The sequence below is a fragment of the Hippichthys cyanospilos genome, chromosome 15, assembly GCF_059441005.1.
Source record: "Hippichthys cyanospilos isolate Australia breed blue-spotted pipefish chromosome 15, RoL_Hcya_1.0, whole genome shotgun sequence".
Taxonomy (NCBI): Eukaryota; Metazoa; Chordata; class Actinopteri; order Syngnathiformes; family Syngnathidae; genus Hippichthys; species Hippichthys cyanospilos.
This window is the reverse complement of record NC_142383.1, coordinates 7,281,603-7,302,086: the sequence shown is the minus strand read 5'-3', so window position 1 is coordinate 7,302,086 and position 20,484 is coordinate 7,281,603. Positions and strand designations below refer to the sequence as shown.

General features: G+C 37.9%; 1 protein-coding gene across 4 annotated transcripts in view; it reads left to right on the top strand.

The window, feature by feature from the left end:
- strbp (spermatid perinuclear RNA binding protein) overlaps positions 1-20,484 on the top strand; it is a 94,348-nt gene that overhangs the window by 43,020 nt on the left and 30,844 nt on the right. For all 4 annotated transcript variants that reach the window (XM_088434935.1, XM_088434934.1, XM_088434933.1 and 1 more), the window contains one exon: positions 11,756-11,925. In XM_088434935.1, the coding sequence (XP_088291061.1) occupies positions 11,923-11,925 (3 nt within the window). In that variant the 5' untranslated portion in view covers positions 11,756-11,922. The remainder of the gene's footprint in view (positions 1-11,755; positions 11,926-20,484) is intronic.

Here is a 20,484-nt window from a genome sequence, read left to right as displayed (position 1 = left end):
GTCAACTAAGTTCCCACTGAGGACCAAAAGACCAAATGCACTGCGTCTCACACCGAGAGCCCCCCCCACATCTTTTACACTCTCATTTTCATGCCAGTGTTGTGCAATGGCGCTATAGCGAGGCATACAACCTAATTGAGACTGAATCAACAAAATGGCTTTAACGGTCGTCGCTGAGATATAGACTGCATTTTGACTTTGAATTGTGTCTCCCAATTCCGTCCAATCAGCGTAATTCCACGAATCGACCGTTATGCCCATCCCAAATGCACAGCTTCTCCTGTCGTTTGCCAAGGTCATATACCCTACCTTCTGGTATTGCTGAACACTATTCTTTTTGGCATGGTAAAACGATGCTGTTCTGAAGCCCCGTTTCCCATTAGGTGGAGCGTTCACTATTCTTGGATGAGTACAGCCTATTGTCAGTTTTTCCATCGCTTTTAAAATATAGATGAAGGCTTATTGCGTTGTAAGATGAGATGATATAGTCGCTTGATACTGTTTGTCTCCATTAGAGGTCACAGAGCATGCTGCGGGTCGCTGATTTGACAGCCGCCTTGCGTGTTTTCTGTCGTCGGTCAGGTATCGCCTGGTTAAGTCACTGCTGTATCAGCCTGAATATTTATTTTCAATAGCCCGTTTCAGGTCAGCATCTTATTAATATGCTGCTATGTATGACAGGATCTCAGCGCCCTCTCTTTATGTCATGCTCAGCTGAAAAAAAATGCTTCCGTAGCCATAGTGACCAATGCCGTTGGGAAAAATTGAATGAAGCTGAATCTCTTACTGACTCCCGTTTCCTCCATTGTCCTGTGCCCATTTGCGATTTGATGCTTTCTTTTTTGCACAAACTCACACTCCAGGAGCATAAGTACTGCAAGTGCTATTTAGCTGGCAAATGTTGCTCTTTTCCAAGATTACTTAATTGCTAAAGAAAGGAGTTTGATTTTTGACCTTTTTTCCACTGGTTTCTTTGGTTGCACACTTACTTGTGAGAAAGATTGTGGTAATCTGACCTTTTGTACAAAAGGTTAGATTTGAAAGGGTGCCAGGAGGTTTTTCTGAAAGATACAATATTATCTTCCTTTGAATCCTGATATTGTTTCTAATGTGAAAAATCAAACTGACAGATCGTATTAAGTTTAAAATATTTCACGGAAATTTGGTAACTATTGATAGGACAGGACGAGATTTCTCATGCGAATGAGTCCACAAGAATGACATGAAACTTTGGAAAAACTTCTAATATACAGTACATAGAATAATGCCCTTTAAAAACTTTCCAATTTTCAAAAATTCCTTTTGACTACTACAAAAAAATAAACAAAATCATGTGCAAACGTAAGCATAAAAAGAGCCAGCCTCATTTTACAGATTAAAATTAAACATTTGAACAAAATGCACTCAGCTCGTGTTAGCAGCAGTGGCTGGTGTGATTTTTCTATTCATTCTCTACGCTATGCCAATATTTTACCATTTCTTTCTTCAACTGGAGAACCAAACTATCGTAGCACAGGTAATTTGAAAGTAATAGGTGCATTATTTCTTCTTTTGGGCATATGCATTAAAAAAAGCTTTGCTTAAAAACTATGAAAAACAGCAACATACATTTCCAAATAATAATCAATGAAAATGACACATTGGAGTCAACCTGGTATGTTTAAAAGTCAACAGTAGCAGCAGCCACCATTCAGAATTTCAGCATCAAAGTATGCAGTCACTTACGTCTGTTAAACTACCTCTGTAAGGTAATCTGACTGCTCTCGATGGCACTTGGGTACCGCTACTTGGTGGCTAATTTGTTATACACTGCAGTGATCGCTGACAACAGATGCCATACAATAAAACGTCAGTGTAATGAAGTCTTTTTTTAATGCCCTGAATTGTCGATTAAATGCAATTTCATAACAATTTTATGTTATTTGTGTCCAGAATCGTGAGGAGAAACAATTTGTAAGTAGAAAGAGTCAAGTCACAGTTGTTGGAACATGCTTTCGGAAAGAGCTTCAAAATAAATTGTCACTTACGTGTCCATTATTTGCTATCGTAAGGTTTATTTTGAAGCATTGGCTGGCCTTGTCGCCACATTTGGTGGCGTATTTTACTGTCATGTGGAGCAGTAACACGCGGCACATTCTCTCATGCATTACGTTGTATTGCAACAGGCCGGGAAAAAAAAATAGATCTCATGCTATGCTGGGATGGCAAATCTTGTGGTGTTCTAATCTTATTTTAGCCGAGGTAGAAAACTAAATTCTTCTCTTCATTTATAGTGACATATAGATGTATGTCTACACAAAAATAAATTGCAGTATATTCATATTGTGTCTTTCTAGGCTTATAATACTTCACACTACTATGGACTTTAGTGAGAGAAACCTTCCTCACAATCAGTCTTCCTGTCCGTTCCGTAGTCCTTTCATTTTCTTCCAGGCGTCAGAGAGAAAGGCAGGAAGTCCAATGAAATGCCTTTGTGGAGCAAACTACAAATTCTTCTATAATTCTTTTATAGTGACAAACATATAGATGTACTGTACAAAAAAAATGAATTACATTCACACTGTTTCATTCTAGGCTTTTAATACTTTGTACTACTATGGAATTTAGTGAGAACAACCCTCTTCATAATCAGTCTTCCTGTCTGTTTCTTAGCCCCTTCATTTTCATCCGAGAGTCAGAGAGGAAGACAGGAAGTCTCTAATGAAATGGCTTTGTGGAGCACACTACACTAAATTGACCCTGAATGAATGGAGTCACTGATCGGCTACTGCTAAAGCATTGGAGAAGAAAAAACAAGACCAATGGGCTTGTTTATAGTCCACAAAATTCAAGAGGATAAATTGTAAAGGCAGTACTTGACCCAATGCCAATAATGAAAAAAAGCATAATGAAATGCACATTAATGTCCCCAATCAACACCGCCTTGCGCCGTTGAGAAAATAACTGCTCTCAGACACTCTTTGAGCTTTGATAATATTTTGTCTGAAAACCAAACGAGGGTGAAAAGTACATACTGGGTACGTAAAATCGATTGAGAGGGAGTCAAAATGATACCTCCTTAAAAGATATATGAATGCGTTCATTTTTTTCAGTACCGTCCCTATCTGCTCATCTGCCACAGTAACCACACATCACTGCTTTTATTAATGAGAATGGACGGGAAGATAGTTAGAGAATGAAACACTGACATACCTTACAGTGATGTGTATGTGTGCTTGCCAGCCTGCTTTTGAGTGTTGTGGAGTAAAACCCCCATTAGGGAATTAGTTCACATCTGGACAACCCTCATAGTCAGGCTCTTACTTTATTTTTCAACTGGCAGGCTTTTGTAGTTTTGTGCTCGCACTGTGTTCCACCTTCAGTATTTTCTCAACAATACTTGAATTTGTGCTTCCTGAAATGCATTTATTCTCGTTTTTTTTTTTTTTGTTCAAATCTATCTTGGGGGTTTTAATCTCTTAATGGACATTTAGTAACAATGTGTAACATTTGACTTGGGTGAAGAGGAAACTGCATCTATTTTGTCCTTTTCACTTGCTCTTTCACATTTCAACAAAATTGTCAGATCAGGAAGCTTAAACGTGGGTACCGACAATTTAAATGATTTCTTTCTTCCTAAAACCAGTTTCAGTACTTTCACAAAAAAATCTAGTGTTCGAATATAATTTCCACATCACTGATTTGTAAATAGAAAAGTAAAAAGTGCATTGCATATGTCCATACCTTCTGTTGAGTGCAATGTTTCTCAGAAGCCAAAATTGCATTATATTGTGGACCCATTCTTGTTGGACAGTTTGCCTCTTAAAAAAAAAAAAAAAAAGTAAATATTGTAATAAACTAGGGATCTGACACCAGTCCCACGAGAAGTTTGAAGAGATTGAATCGACAAGAACAATATGTGATTTTTGCAAATTGTGTACTATAAAGTAATGCTGAACGTAAATGTTGAAGTCAAGTCGAGTCGAATTGTGAATGTAAAATTGGTATTTGACTTAATTCTTGTTTAATATACACATTTTTACACAAAGCAGCTGTGGATTAATAGTTAGCACATATGTCTTAAGTTTCTGAGGTTTGCTTATGTGGGCTTTCGCAGAGCACTATGACATTTCCCCCTCATTCCAAAAACATGCATGTTATTTCAAGACTCCGAACTGTCCCTAGGTGTAAATGTGAGTGTGAATGCCTGTTATATGTGTTGTGTGATTGGCTGGTGACCAGTATAGGATGTACCCGGTCTCTTGCCAAAGTCAGTTGGGAGAGGCTCCAACTCATATGTGCACCTGGAATCGATATCAAAACAGCGAAATGAGCCAAATATGTTGTTATTATTATTATTACTACGGTATTGACCGTATAACACATAAAGATGTACTATTAAAATGGAAAAAAGCAAAATATTCAGCACATTTTATATGTGCAAAGCGCGTAGGAACTAGAAACGTTTAGTCCTATTTTTTGTTTGTATAAGTGCTTGTTCAAATTTGTTCTTGTTTCTATAAATTGCATAGTTTCTTCATACATAAATACATGTTCTATTCGCACATGGAGATCTGGCTCTTTAAAAGTGGGTCAGGACTTAATGGCTATTGGAAAATTGGTTCCAAGGTGAAACCAACTGACAATATCTCGTTTAGTACTCACATGTGGGTTATGTAGGTTAGAAAAAAAAAAAAAAGAACAGTCAGCTACAGTTGTAATATTTTCGCGAGACCCAGCCTTTAAATTTGTGTCCACTGTAGTGGAGATTTTAATTTTTGGTCTATATCTTTTGACTCATTCGAGCTACCCTACTAAATCCTTGTATGCTCAGTAGAGGACTTCCTGGCCTTTTTCAACGATGACACAAATGAATAAGCTGGAGGATATACTGCACATATTTTGCATTCCTTTGTTAGTACACAACGCCCCAGCTAGTGGGCATTCTTAATCATTTAGGGTCTTTGTATCAAATTAAATAAAAAAAACTAAATGTTAGGCAGGCGCAGCCAGGATTGGAAGCATGGACAGCTTTGTGTTTTGGCAAACACCAGCTTAAGCAGTGCAAAGCCTTTCAAGCAGGATTAAGCTACTAAGTGTCAATGGATCAGAGAACTAGTCCAAAGACCACTTGGCCATGATATTGTAGCAGTCAATTACAGTGTTAGCGCACCACTTCAAAACTTTTCATCAATTGTAGAGATACAGTAAATTGTTAGGACTAGCACGTATGCAAGTAAACTCACTAGCTATATATTCTTACTAAATATAGAGTGTGGGGTGTGGAGCCTTGGCAGTTCGGTAATACCATCTGTTCCTGCTGAAATCAACTCAGCAGGAGCCTAGCAGCCCACATTTGTGCAACTGCAGTGGTCTAGGTATACTTTTACGTGCTCTTTTTGTTATTCATTAAAAGTGCGCGTGCAGTCGTGATTTCCTTAATGATAGCTGGGCGGTTGGATGTACGGGCGGGTTGGTGTTGCCAAGTCTCTGGTTCCAATCTCAGCAGGATATCTGCATGCACACATGCGTACACTCGCACCATCTCCATTTCAATAATAAGAGGACAGAGTTACTCCTCTGTCAATGTTATCTATTTCCACCCCCTAAAGCGACATCAGCAGTTTCTTTTTTGCCAACTCATCAATACTCACTGACCTCTCTTGGCCTACAGCTGGACACAGTCAAGAATGAGTTACAGTCTGTGAATGCTAAAATAAGCAAAACATATGTACGGTGACAGTGTTATTCCTCAAATATCCACAGTGGCCGCTAATATGCTCTTATTGATTTTCTTTGCCTGGAGTTGGACCCGGTCAAGGCAGAATTTAAAAAAAAAAAAAAAAAAAAGTGATTTGTGCCTACTCATGAAATATCCAATTTGAATCAAGGGTCATCAATTACAAGTATAGGAGGTCCACTTCAGGAAAAACATGTCTTTAAGCCGTCAAATAGTATAATGTATGTCATACATTATAATTCAGATATTGGGTGCAGCTTGTTGGAAGAGTGTTTAGCACGTCCGCCTCACAGTTCAAAGTCCCGAGTTCAATTCCAGCTCACTTTGGCCTTCCTGTGCGGAGTTTGCATGTTCTCCCCGAGCCCGCGGGTTCTCCCCGGGCACTCTGGCTTCCTCCCACATTTCCAAAATGTGCATGGCAGGTGTATTGGCCACTCTAAATTGTCCTTAAGTGTGATTGGATGAGTCAACGGTTGTTCGTCTTTGTGTGCCCCAAAATTGGCTAGCAACCAGTTCAGGTTGTCCCCAAAGTCAGCTGGCATAAGCACCAGCAGTCCTGCGACACTTGTGAGGATAAGCGGCTATATAAAACTTATATCACTTGGGATAATTACAATGGCTACAAGTGGTATTTCTTCAAAGTAACATCATCTGTTATGGTCTGCAGTCCCAGAGGAAGGCACCTGGGTCCAAATCTCAGTTAGAGATGTGTATGTACCTCACCTCCATTAACTATGTGTAAAGAGGTGTAAGTAAATAGTTTTGTCCTAGTACATCTACTTCTGATGCAATACTGATGATGTAGCCTAGAGCGCTGTATAATACTAATATCGATCTGATACAATATCTGAAAGCATGAGGCATGCTTTGATTCATTTTGATCATTTCTTTTATTGTTAGAAGAGACTAGTTCAGGTCATGCTATTAAAATCAAATGATCCATTGATTCCAAACATTTGGGTTACATAAATTTACCTGAAAAGTTGCTGTATTGAAGAACAGGGACAGAGTCTGGAATGGTCTGCTTGTACGTAAGTGAGATGTACACTGATTAAAATCTGATTGTTTTTCAATGATATCCAATATCATTGATAATACACGCTCAGACCATGTCCACAAAGCTCATAATGTAATCCATACATTATATTGAGATTTCATATTGAGATCAATGTAAATGATTGTTTATTTAATTATTTAATTTTTGAAAATGAGTGTCATTCATGCTTTCATGCATTCATACAAGGTTGTCAGAGTATGGTTTATGAAAACGAAGTAAAGGCTTTTTTTTTTTTTATTCCAACCTCTGTTGATAGTCTTCAAAATGTGGAAAAAAAAAAAGCTTGAAGGACATTTCTGTTCACTAAAGAGTGCTTTTTATAAAAAAAAAAACAACAACATATTTTCATTTTTTTTAAAGATAGTACAATTTAAAGCACATCCACAAGATTGCATAACACATTTTTGACATTTCTATATAATATTGCTCTAAAAAGACTTCAGTATTACAGTCAGCCTTCTATGCCGCCATTGGCTCCTATTTGGGGGTGAAAGTGCAAAACCTCTTTCCGCATATCCCATTCCACGCCATACTTCTACAACACCTTTTTTCATATATCCCATTCCATGCCGCTCTAAAAGGATGGCTCATGTGTAGAAATGTACACATCATGCAGGAAATGGGTCAGGTTCGCTCGGAGTCTACCTTTAGGTTGAGTATGATGGAAGATGGACTGTGATGGCTCTTAATGGGAAAAGTCCCAAAATAAACTCTCAGGTTGTGCAGCTGCCATTTTTACCCACTTGTCTTTCTGTATCCTCTCCTGTCTCACTCCAGTACAACAAAGCTGAGCAAACACATTTCATTTTATTGGCACGTGTTTTCCCGGCGCAGTGAGACAGGACCAACTGGAAACGTGATCCTGCATCAATTGAGTTTGTTGAGAACACCACCTGCTCCTGAGAGTTTCATTATTTCTGTGTTCCAATGTATGTTTGTTCAAATCATTACCACACACTTGCACGTGTTTATCCAGATGCAAATATCACAGTGCCAGTAAACCAAAATCCACAAAAGCTAACCAGTGCTAAATTAACTTAACCATTTGTTTACTTACTTAAAAATCTGTGAATAGAGAACTTGTAATAGTCAATGTTTTCATTGGCCAAAAATAGAGTATAAACCTCAAATAGTCAGCCATTCACAAAATTAGCATCACTCAAAAAAAATGGTGGCTTTTCGAAGTAGTGCTAAAAGATGGAGTTGGTATAAACAGTTTAATGTTAATTTAATCCATACTGTCTGAAATATGACAACATACGCACTTTATTAAGGAAATCAATTCTTAAAAGCGTTTCCGCGATCACTAATTAACGCTTGCTGTGGCTTCCATCCTTTGTGTCCCTTCATCCTGTCTCTTGAAGAGCTCATCCTTTTTGATGGTTATCAGATGAGAAAGGTGTAAATTGCAGCTCAGAGCCATATCAGCAATTCTCCCACACTATCTATCCTTCATCTTTAAATCACTTCCAGTCCCTGATTCCCGTCAAACCTTTAGGGAAAACAGAATTTAATGACCAGCTGATGAGTGGACATGTCACAGATGACTTTCTCCATCCCTGGTGAGCAGACTCCCCCTCAGACAAAGATTCAAACCTAAACAAATGGAAGTGATGATGACTTTGTTTATCTCATGTGCGCATCTGTGTGCGCAAACATGTCTTGTCGCCAGGCTTAATGACAGAGGGACTTCTGCCAGTTTTCCCCTTCTTTTGAAGAAAAAAAAATACACCAACACTCACTAATGACACATGAGGGTGTGTGAAATAGAAAGTGGAAGAAGATTGCGTACTGGTGGGTAGATGATTGTGTGGAGGACAAAAAAAAAGAACTTAAGTCTTGCTTGTCGGAACATGGCCACTCCCAATGGTGCCCGGCCGAGCGGGCGACATTGCATGATTTTACATATTTGTAATGAACACATTTTGGATAGACGGCACTGAGGAGATGGTGCTGGTTTTGATTCGTTGTAGAGATTGTCCCTTTAAAAACAAATGAAAGCGAGCCCACTTTTTAGTATCACCTTAACTGTCATCCTTTGAACGTTTAGTAAATCCATCACTTTCATTTGAGGATGCAAGAATTGTGGTTTCCCACAATTGCTGATGGCAACCATTTTAAGGCTACAGGTTGTCAAGAAGGTTGAGGTTAATGGATGATGTCCACATCAGAGGTTTTTCCTCCTTTACAACCACAGTAGCGAATGTAAAAATGGTAGTTGCCGCTTCATTGTAAAAACTTTAACATGAACATATAAGTAACATTTTAAAATAAGCATACAAATGAACAAAAGGAGTATAAAATCTAGAGGTGGGACAATTAATTGACAACTACAGCAATCAATAAACTAATCAATATTTTTTGATAGTCAATTAATCTTTGAAAGCAGGCTGGTTATGATTTGGTTTAAATCAAAATAAGCTGTTACTTTTAGCTTTTAGGGATGACTCATGAGATTGAGTCCAATGAGACGAAGTGACATTCTTACAAAATTTGAAATATAAAATCATGTTTGGCATGGTTTTTACAGTTTTCAAAATGTTTACTTTTAATCTGAGAAGACTGCAACAAAATGAACGATCTAAGTGTGCAAATGGGTGCATAAAAAGGAGTGTAAAGCTCATTTTTCATTAGCAGCTAAACTCTTTACTTATGCTGAATAGTTTAACAAAATGCATACAGCTGCTGTATCTTTTTTTTTTTATTATTATTATTTTTGCTTGGTGAAAAATAAATACAACATAGCTGTCCAAATGACACAGTTCCACTTAATTATGAATGATGAACTTTTATATATTTATTTGTTAAATATAAATTTAAATTTTAGACAACACATGAATCTTGATCAAGATGAGGTGACGTCTCAGTTTGTGTCAAGTCAGTCTGTTTCTTTTTTTTTTTAATTTGATGAGCATTGACCGTCAACTGCGTCCGGCTGTCAGCATCAAAGTGTATATTTACTTTGAAAAGCTACTTTCCCCAGCTGATATAGAGCACTCAAGCCCTGCTAGCTAACAGCTAATTATTTTTCTAGGTAGCCAGGATATTTACTATACTAGTTTTGTGTGCTTTACTCTCACTTCAAATTTTTGTTTGGGTACTCCAGCTGCTATTAAAAAAAAATAGTCCCACCTTGTTCTTTGAAGGAATCTTGGCAGGTTGTTCATGTAATACAGTACAGTGTTTGAAGACCAAGCCATGTTGGAAGAGAGGTTACCCCCCGTTTCCCCTTGTTGGCTGTGTCAGTGTAACAGGCAAATCACAAGTGCAAAGACGGTCCCTGCCAGCCAGGTGTGTTAAGGAGCTAATTGTCACTGTTGCAGGCCAGTGACTCGAAGCATAGAGAGCGATGGCTGCTGGGGAGAAAATAAGGAGCCAGGCACTCTTGTTTATGGTCCCCCTCTGCACCCTTTTTCCAATTGGCCTCCCTTTAAACGCTTCCCTTCTCCCGTCTGTGCCCATTATCAAATCTGCCCATCTTTCTTTCTTTCTTGTTTAGTTGCGCAATGCCTCCCCCACGGTTTCTTTTTCCTAATAATCATTCGCTCCCATTTGTTCATTGACCGTGCGTGCATTTCTCTGTCCACATAAGTGTCCGGCATCTTCTAAAAAACAAGCTATATTAAACTATGCTAGAAAATTGCACTCTATTGGTTTCCGATATGATCTTTTATAGTGTCTTATGCTTTTTTTCAGTGCCAATGTTTGATGATGATATGGCTGTATACTATTCTGAATAATACTCTGAATAATACTCTGTATAATACTCTGTATAATAATAAGAGGTAACAATATAATGCATGGTGATATGTTGGCACTGTTCAGGAAAATATTAGGGCTGCATCCATCCAGCCATCCATCCATTTTCTAGAGCCACTTATCCTCACACGGGTTGCTGGTGCCTATCCCAGCTGGCTTCAGGCAGTAGGTGGGGGACTGCCTGAACTGGTTGCCAGCAAATTGCAGGGCACAGAGGGACGAACAAGCAATCATGCACCCAATCACTCCTAAGGATGATTTAGTATGTCAATATACCTGCCAGGCATGTTTTTGGAGTGTGTAAGCAAGCCGGAATGCCCTGTGAGAACCCACAGGGGCTTAGGGAGAACATGGAAAGACAGGAAGACCAGAGCAAGGTGGATTTGAACAGGTCCCTTTAACTGTGAGGTGGACGTGCTATTCACTGCGCTACCGAGCCGTCTATTAAGGCTGCAACGAATGATTATTTTAATAATAGACAAATCTGTTGATATTTTGTCGATTGATTAATTGGATTTCATTTCGTTTCAATCTTTTTTTTTTAAAGACAGATTTGTTTTTACATTGACTGCAAAAAATCCACTCTATTGCAGAAAATAGCACTCAATCATGGTTTCCAACATGATCTTTTATAGTGTCGTATGATTCTTCCAGTGCCAATTTTTGATGAAGGTATGTTTGCACTTTACTGTAAAAGATAACAACATGATACGTAGTGATATATTGACAGTGTTCAGGAAAATATTAGGGATGCAACTAACAATCATTTTAATCATTCTCAGTAGATTAATTGGCATTTTTTTTTCATTTCCATCATTTTTTTAAAGACTGCGTTTTTTTAAATTTACTGCAAAAAAATGCACTTACCTGATCTTTGTTTGATTTTTTTTTTTTTTTTAATGATTATTAACTTTCACTGGCCTCATTGATTATTATTTTCCGAATTGAAAGAGACATTTGTATATGCTGCATACTATGTAAGAGGTGTGTCAAGCTTAAGTGTGGAAGCCACTGACTGGGAACAAGTACATGTTTGTATCATATTCTCCTTGCCAGCACAGGAAATGTGACTAGGGAGGGGCCTAGGTGACTAGGGGCGTGTGCACGTTGCGTGTTCTCACACCAATCGGTGTCGCATTCTGTCAGCTGTGCTGCCATATTTTTAATGGCACGTATGCAATAATACTTAATTAAATAAGTAACTGTATGTCATTTCTCAGCTACATCTTCTCATCGGACGGTGGCTACAGTGACGGAGGAGCACATGAGGAGCGGTGTGACAACAGCATCCTGACCAGTAATCTTGCATCTGCACCATAGCCCTCACGCCCGGTGAACCCCAGCTGCGGGCGTTAGAAGGAAGCCTGCGACCATTCTTCCTCTAGGCATGGTAATGAACGCTTTGCTGCACTGTACCCTAGAGCAGCATTTCTCAAATAGGGGGGCAGGTTCCCTTGGGGTACGTGACAGCACTTCAGGGGCTATGTGAGATTTTAACAAATTGTCTGCATTTATCAGCAAATCTAATTGAATGCTTTTTCATTAAGGTACCACCAATTAAATCAGCTGGCCCAATGGTTGATATTTTCTCATTATTTTAACTTTTTATGTGAACACTTTAAGGCAATTATATTCAAGTAACACTGGTGCCATTATTTATTACACATAAATCCATAACCTTGTACCCTTAAATATATATCGTGAAATTGGTTAATAAGGTCATTCTTGACTTGTCGTTGAAAACTGTGCAAATCTTAAAATTTTCAAGCAATGCAAAGAATTACTGTTAACTCCTGCTGTTTATGGGGAATGCGTACTACGCCAGCCAGGGAATTGTCAAACTCTACATAAAATTGAAACCTATTAAAATACACTGTGAAGAAACAAATGCTATTTATTCATTATAATTTTTTTAATTAAGCATCTCATTAATCAGTAATCAGAATTTTTGGGGGCGAAAAATTGACATTGGCTTAAAAAAAATAAAAAATAAATCCAAATCAGTCGCATCCTATTTTTAATGCTGTGACAGGAACAGTATGTTTTTCTTTTCAAATTAAGAGCAAATTGCATGAAGCAACATGTTACTAATTTGTTTGTGTAACTCCTTTGAAAAATGTTGTATGCCTTAATTTTGTTTTTATATTGATACAAATTGTCACGAGTGACTTAATTTTCATGCAGATAAGCCAGATATAAAACAGATGACGCTACACTATCTATCCTGTGGACTTGCTGAATAAAGTACACCTAGAGATGATACTACCAATGCAGATCCTTTCTGAGTTTATTAAATCAGACATGAACGGCACCGCATTCTGCCCCCCCATTCCCCCAAAGTAAGTAAAAATGGACTGCAAGGAAAGGATATACAATATTGCAGAGGCACACTAAAAGTGCACGGTTGTGCAATGGGAGGGATTGAGAGGTGGAGAGAGGGAGAGAAACAAGGGATTGATTAATGGTCTCGGTCTGTGACAGTGGGAGCTTTTCCCTAAGGACGGAGCAGAGCAGAAGATGAATTATTAAAAAGTAAAACAAGGGGAAGGAGGGGAAAAATGGCAGGGGAAGATGAGTGTGTAGGGAAAAATGCTTAGAGGTGAAGTGGGGGAAGGGTCAAGGAGAATGTTTGATTGAGAGAGATGGACAAACGAAGATCCCATGAAGGTGCTGAGTTTGGACTTTGCAGAACAGGGCAAACGCTTGAGGTCGTAAATTACCAAGGGTAATGAGACACACGTGCACGTGTGTCTGCGCTCGCCGCATGCAAACACAGCGCCGTGATTAGTCCTGAGTTATGGTGATGCAGTAAATGATACGGGTGACCTTGGCGAGGTTGTCACCACCTCAACCGCATGATACATGAAGCATCTTCCTTAATGACTTTGCGCTAAGATTTCTATTTTTAATGAACTCACAGGCCTGCTCCTCTGCATGCGCACACACACACGTTTGTACGGCTATCCTTGAATGGACATTCACTGACGTGCTGTACTTTCTGCATTCTAGGGCGCATCGGATTATAAGGCGCACCTTCAATGAATGGCCTATTTTAAAACCGTTTTCATATATAGGGCGCACCGCATATTAACACACATAGAATAGAAGCTACAGTAGTGGCTGCGGTTGCGTTATGCATCCACTAGATGGAGCTGCGCTAAAGGGAACGTCAACAAAACAATTAGATAACTGTCAAAAATTTGAATTGGAAATTAAGAACAAAGATTGAAGAAAACTCTTGATTACATTAAACGACTATTTAGATCCATGCCAAGACAAATTAAGGGTTTAAAAGAATATAATTTTGTTTCAATTAAACATTTAACTTGTATTTTTTATTCAAATTGCAACAAAACCTTACAATATATTCTTTTGTTGATTTAAAAACAGTCTCTGTATTTGTTTGATAAAATTGCACTTTTACAAACATCTGCGGTTTTTGTGCATTGTCCCCATATAGCTTGCTTCAAAATTGGAACATATATAGCATATCAAAATTTCAAACAGGGTGTTATATCAAAAATTAAAAAATACTTTTCAAACTGAAATAAAGAGGTAACGTTTGAAGAATTTACATGGCGATTAATTCATTTTATTTTTTCGTCTCCCAAAACTTGCAGTTTATACACTGTATTAGACACATCGATTTATAAGGCACACTGTCAGCTTTTAAGAAAATTGAAGGTTTTTAGGTGCACCTTGTCATGCGGAAAACACGGTAGTGAATTTCATAGCTCCTAACATTTACCCTCTCAAATGATTGTCTAATCCAAACCTTAATCCTCCCCCCCGGAAACATTTTACGCCCCCCCTACTCAACGCGCTGACTATAAATAAGAATAATATCTATAAAAGTTTTATAATTGTACCTAAACCTGCATCCTTTTTTAACAAAACAAAAAAAGAAGAAATTGTAAATCAACTGTTAATGATTTTTTACAGCGTTCATATGGGTTACAGCTTAGTCTAAAACAGAAAAAAATTACATGCAAAAATACGTGCATCAAAGTGCCTGAAGTCCTTTTGAAGTCCTTTCCCCTGGGAACAGCCGTGCCCCCCCCCCGGGCCCCATTTTTTTGAGAAGTACCTTGCTTTTGCAAGTTAACTGCTGCTGGCCTGACTGACCCAACAGAAATTTCTTGAATAAATACAACGAAATGAATACAATCTTGCTTTTGTGATTCTCTGTATTCTATCAACGTAGTGTTGTACACTGAAATCGATCAATCAACACTGATTCAAGTTCCTGAGATAAAAGCATTCCTAAAATAAGCCCGGAGATTACACAGATGATCAGATATAATCGATCTGTTGTTTCCATCCTCCAGTTGTTCTATTTTTATCTGAAATGCATTTGGGCTCGGACTGCGAGTTAATGCTTACTTATTTTTGATGTACAAGTCCAGGTGTGACAACGCACGCGTGGTAATTGGAAAGACGATGAAAAAGAAAGCAACAATAAAAGCGGCAAGCGGAGTGCTGCAGATCGGCCTGCCACAGAGTGCACAGAATGAATTTTTAATGCCATCTCCCTTTGGCTGCTGAATGCTCGGCTGCGGAATTGTTGTTTTTATCCCATTGCTGGTCCCTTCGCGTTTTCATGAGGGGTTTTGAAGTTTTAGCTCTTTCTACTTCAGCGTGATGCCTCTTATGTGAAATCCCTGTTTTATATGGCCTATCAACCCCATCACCACAAACCTTTTGTTTTTCCTGCAAACAGTGCCAAATATTAAAATTAATGTTGTCCGTCTCCTTGCCTCTCCCTTTGTCATTCTCTCAGCTCTGCTCAGTCACGTTCGTTTACTTTTTCTTTTGGAAGCTGTTTTCACTCTCGTGCGCTTTCCCCCTTCCGCCTGTCTACCTCAGCTTTGTTGGTTCACTATAGCCTCTTATCCAAACACTCAACATGCACTCGAGACACATGACTTATTAAAGGTGAGTGCGGACGAGAAATCTTGTCTCCTCATAAACACACACTCGAATACAAGTGGTGTTAATACAATAGCTGATGAGACGTTATCTTAACATATTCAATACAAAACAAGAGATTCGCATCACTTGACTCGATCATTGACTGTTTAATAAGAGCATGCGGAACTCATTAATGTTTTTTTTTAAATGAAATTTGCATCATGCATTAAATAGATATATCAAAGTTCATCAACAACTTTAGAATGCAAATATTGCACCGGTAGCTAAATCAGTTGAGTTCAACATTAATCCATCTTGTGTGATATTGGGTCATTGTCAACATTAATCCATCTTGTGTGATATTGGGTCATTGTTGTTACTGCTTTAAACTGTGATACAAAATAAACTACAATAATTAGTTGTTAAGCAATAAATAGGAAAATATTGTTTTGTAATATAATAAATATAAATATAAATATAAATAAAATATAAAAAAAATAATATAAATATAAATATAAATAAATCTATTTTGTAACATGGGCTATGATACTCAAAGCTCAAAATAAAGTGAAATGGACGTTGAATGTGAAGTGTGAGTGCTCTAATAGCACTATGCTATAGAGGTTTTTCAACGTGCGTGTCAATAACCAAAAGCACAGTGTGTCTCGTGTGTTGGTTGTTGGCAGACAGCTGGCAGCTATATGTGTGGGGGACTCTTAATTTTTCCACTGAGCCATTTATGATATTATCCATTCTCTTCTGTAATATAGACCAATATAATTAAGGGATGTAGCTGGTTTTGATCATCGGCATTACTTGTACTGGGTAAAAATGAATATAAAAATAAATAATTCTGAGATGTTTGTACAAAACTAGATTTTAATGAAAAATGTATCTTAAAAAAATCTGCCATTTTGTCAATAGTTGATCAAATATTTTGTTTGGGGTGTTTTGGAAGCAGGGATCAAACATTTTCACCCACTGCCTATCTATCACTCCCTTCGACCTTGTTTCTGATTTATAACTTCGGTTTGGGGATTTTAGTCATTGGGTCTCACCACGGGAATGCATTTAATTATAAATACTAGTCACAGTTTTATGTAAATCACATTGTGTTTGTACTACCTTAATTTTATGACGTTGGGACGTTATGTAAAATGGAAATAAAAAACAGACTACAACAATTTGCTAGTTATCTTCAAACTATATACAAATGAAAATTATGGACATTGTGTTCACTGGGCAAAAGAGGAGATAGACTGTCCAAATTGTTACCAGCTCAAAAATTTTAAACGTGACATATCTTGTCTCTTTCTTGCGTCCAATTGAAAATAGGTTGAAGAATTTTTGCAAGTCATTTTTTCCGTTTTTATATACATTTTACATTTTTTTGCGTGCAGTAACACGCTCCTCGGACTAGGTGAGAATATTGCATGACTGGGCTGGGCTTCTGTTCGTATAGCAAGGTGAGTTCAAGGGCGGTTACATCAGTATCGCCAAGATTGAGTGTGTATCCTTGTGTATATTAGCTTTACTGTTGCCATACAAGACCTTTTTACTAGCTGAGGATGTGAAGAGGTTATGAGAGTCCTCGCGAGTGCTTCAGCACACAGGACTTGATTAGATTGCTTGGTTTTTAATGTTACCTTGACATCCACCCTTTCCACTAAAACCCCTCATTGCTGGTTCTTATGTTTCCGCCTCTGTCGTCGTCCTGGCTTACACTGTCTTTAAGGGTGGTCGAGTCCCTTCTCCCAGCTCTCATAACTACTCTAATTTACATGGCGATAGGAGCAGCTGGGGCCTCACCTCCCCCACGGTCAAGCAGCCACGCACGCATAGACCCAGGCTCACAAAGTGCTTTATTGCTGCAGAAGCCCCCATTAGAGCAGGCTCATTAAATTTGTGGCTGTTGGTTTGTTAAACACTTCTGAGGAGATGCACGGCAAGCATAAACTGGTGAAGGAAGACAGCCTGTTTAAAAAAAAAAAAAAATATATATATATATATATATATATATATATATATATATATATATATATATATATATATATATATATATATATATATATGAGTACACAGGAGAATGTGCTGCTTGTTAATACTGCACGTAAAAAACACGTCGACAAATGTGGTGAGAAGGCAAAATAAGCTAAATAATATGTGGACTCGAACTCCTTTTTATGCATTTATGTCGAAGTTTTTCCCAGCAGCATGTCGCAGAGATAGTTGACTTGAACAACTCCTCTATCTACTGCCCAACTGTGGCTCCTGAAGGAAGTTCCTACTCAATATAAATAAAACAATGTTCCCCCGAAATCATGTTCAATTCAGAGTGCAAAACAGTAACTTTATTACACTGACACCCGTTGCCAGCGTGTAGTGCAGCATCGAGCATAAAAAAGCAGTTAGATGACTTAGTTAATTCATGTAAATGACTGTACACTTTGTTGTTGACAGGCTGACACCGATTGAGTTCCTACTGATCACTTTTTAACAGACCAGACTGACTCTAATATGTGTTCTGTGGATCTGATCCCATTTAATTTCATCTAAATTATTTTGACAGCATTGATAATAATTACATATAAAATAGTAGTTCAAGGTTCATAAAGGCAATGATTGCTTGAAATTGACCAGTAAATGTCAACGTGATGCATGAAAATGTTTCAAAAACTTCAGTAAATTCAGTAAATTTGTTTTAAAAACAAATTCCCCATTGGGATTTGGATAATTATGTTTGGATTAATTTGTTGCATACTCCAAGCACTTTAAAACCTTCATTAACTGCACAGGCATTGTTTACACCACGTTTACATTATTAACTGGCAAGTTCATATTTATATGTGAAATTATTTATTCATATGTTAAATTAGTATCGTATATAAATGTAAATTAACAAAACACTATTATACACCGCCTTAACTAAAATGACAAATGAATACATTATCATTTCTTTGCATTTGATCTAACAAAACAGTCAGTAAAGCTAATGTAGCCGTATATTAACTTTTTTTCAAACTGCTCACGTGAAAATGTTCACAAATATCTGTTCAATACTGATTACCAAAGTAAAACATCAGTATGAAAGCAAAACCTTTTGCACAATATCCCAATGCCTGCTGAAATGAAGTTGGCTAGGCACACTGACATCATGCATGATGTTCCCCCCAAAATTGTATTTCAATTCCAAATTTATTAAGGTTTCTTGTGATTTACATAGTTGAATTTGACCCATAATCACAAGTTAGTTCATTAACTCCATGTTCTTCCGTATGCTTGGCCAGCAACGCTTTGACTCTCGATTGCGTCCTTGTCGGCATCCAGGAATTAGACTATGCCAAATGCTCGTCACACTCTACGTACGCTTCTAAATAGGCTGGGTGGCTTTGCTTATTGTGCAGCGCCCATTCTATTCCGTTAATGGCTTTATCTTGCGTACTCTCGTGAAAGAGAGCGTGTGTGCGTGTGTCTGTGTGTATAATATGTGTGCCGTTATACAAGTGCAGAGAATAAAGGGAAGCGTGTGTCTGCGAGATAAGCAGATCTGTTTTGGAGCTTGTCGAGAGCAGCTCCTTCTGTGTTGAACTGGGCCACGCACCTCAGGCTCCCCAGCATTCTGCGATAACCTTAATGATAAAACATGATCTTCTCTTCACCAAAGTGTGAGGTGGCATATATGATATCTTTGTATTTGTGGAGAGGGAGAAGATAGAAAAGGAGAAAATGTAAGAAAACAATGTTCTACATGGAGCATCTGTGAGAATCACAAAAGATGTTGCTAAATGAAAGGCAAATCATGAACAACACATTGTTAATTCAGTTGTGGCTTGTTATAAAATATAACCCACTGTAAAATAATGGTATGCTGTTATTATGTTGTGGGGGGGGAAGGGACTATAAATTACTCCACTGTAACATTTGCATCTTGTATATTACAGCATATGTCGAGATAATGGATTATAATGCAGTGTAATTATGATTACAGGGTCATACATCAGCCTCTCCGCACACAGCAAATTAACTTCCAGGCTGTGTCGGTTTTACTCTGAAATTAGATTAGTTATCACTTAATCGCCATATCCGAGTGCCTGCTTTAATACTGCGACACATGACAGCCTGGGGACAGCTGACCGGAGTGTCACAACATACCACGTAAACTTGAAGTTGTCACACTGCTCATATTGTATATTTCAAAAAAAGATCTTGAAGTCAAAATAATGAGGTCGAAGAAATGTAATTAACGGTTAACGATAGGCTTTTTGGGGCCAATCGGTGAGCTCAAATAAATAATAACCAGTGATTGATCCGATCCCAAGATGGAGCAATATCTTTTTTAAATATCCAAACCTATGTTAATTAGCTAATGTGTGTAAATCCCCAGGTAAAAATATTAAAATTCTGTATACATATTAAAAATTGGTAACAAAATGGTATAGTAAGTGCTACTTATATATAATATACATTTACTGTATACATTCAATGACATCATAAATAAACAAATATGTAAAGGATTTATTTACCTCTGAGTGACGTGACGAGCTTGTTATGGCCATATTCCCTTGCAAGGGAAGCCTAGCCAAGCCTAGCCTAACCTTCTTCGTATTTCTTGATTATTTCCAGCTTCGTTTCCATACAAATCATCTTCTTACTTCTCTCTTTATCACTAGCAATCTCATGCACATTGACGGCCATGTTTGAGAAGAGAAGTTGTTTTTGATGTCTAAGGCAAAAAAAAAAAAAGATGTCGTATAGAGGGGACAAAAAGGCATCGCGTCCATATTGTAAGGTGAAAAAAAAATGTAAGGCGGTGACGTCGTAAACTGCGGGTCCACCGTGTATAAAATAGCTAACCTGTTTTGGTAGCTGCTGCTTGCACACAGTTCTTGTTATAGTAAAATGATTTGCAAATCCATCTTAAGTGACAATCTTCACGCCAAATGAAATAACATTCTGCAAATTGATACAACTATACATCAGCAAATCTGGTCATGCCATACCACGCTGAAAAAATGTGCGACCAAATCCTGTGTGGTGT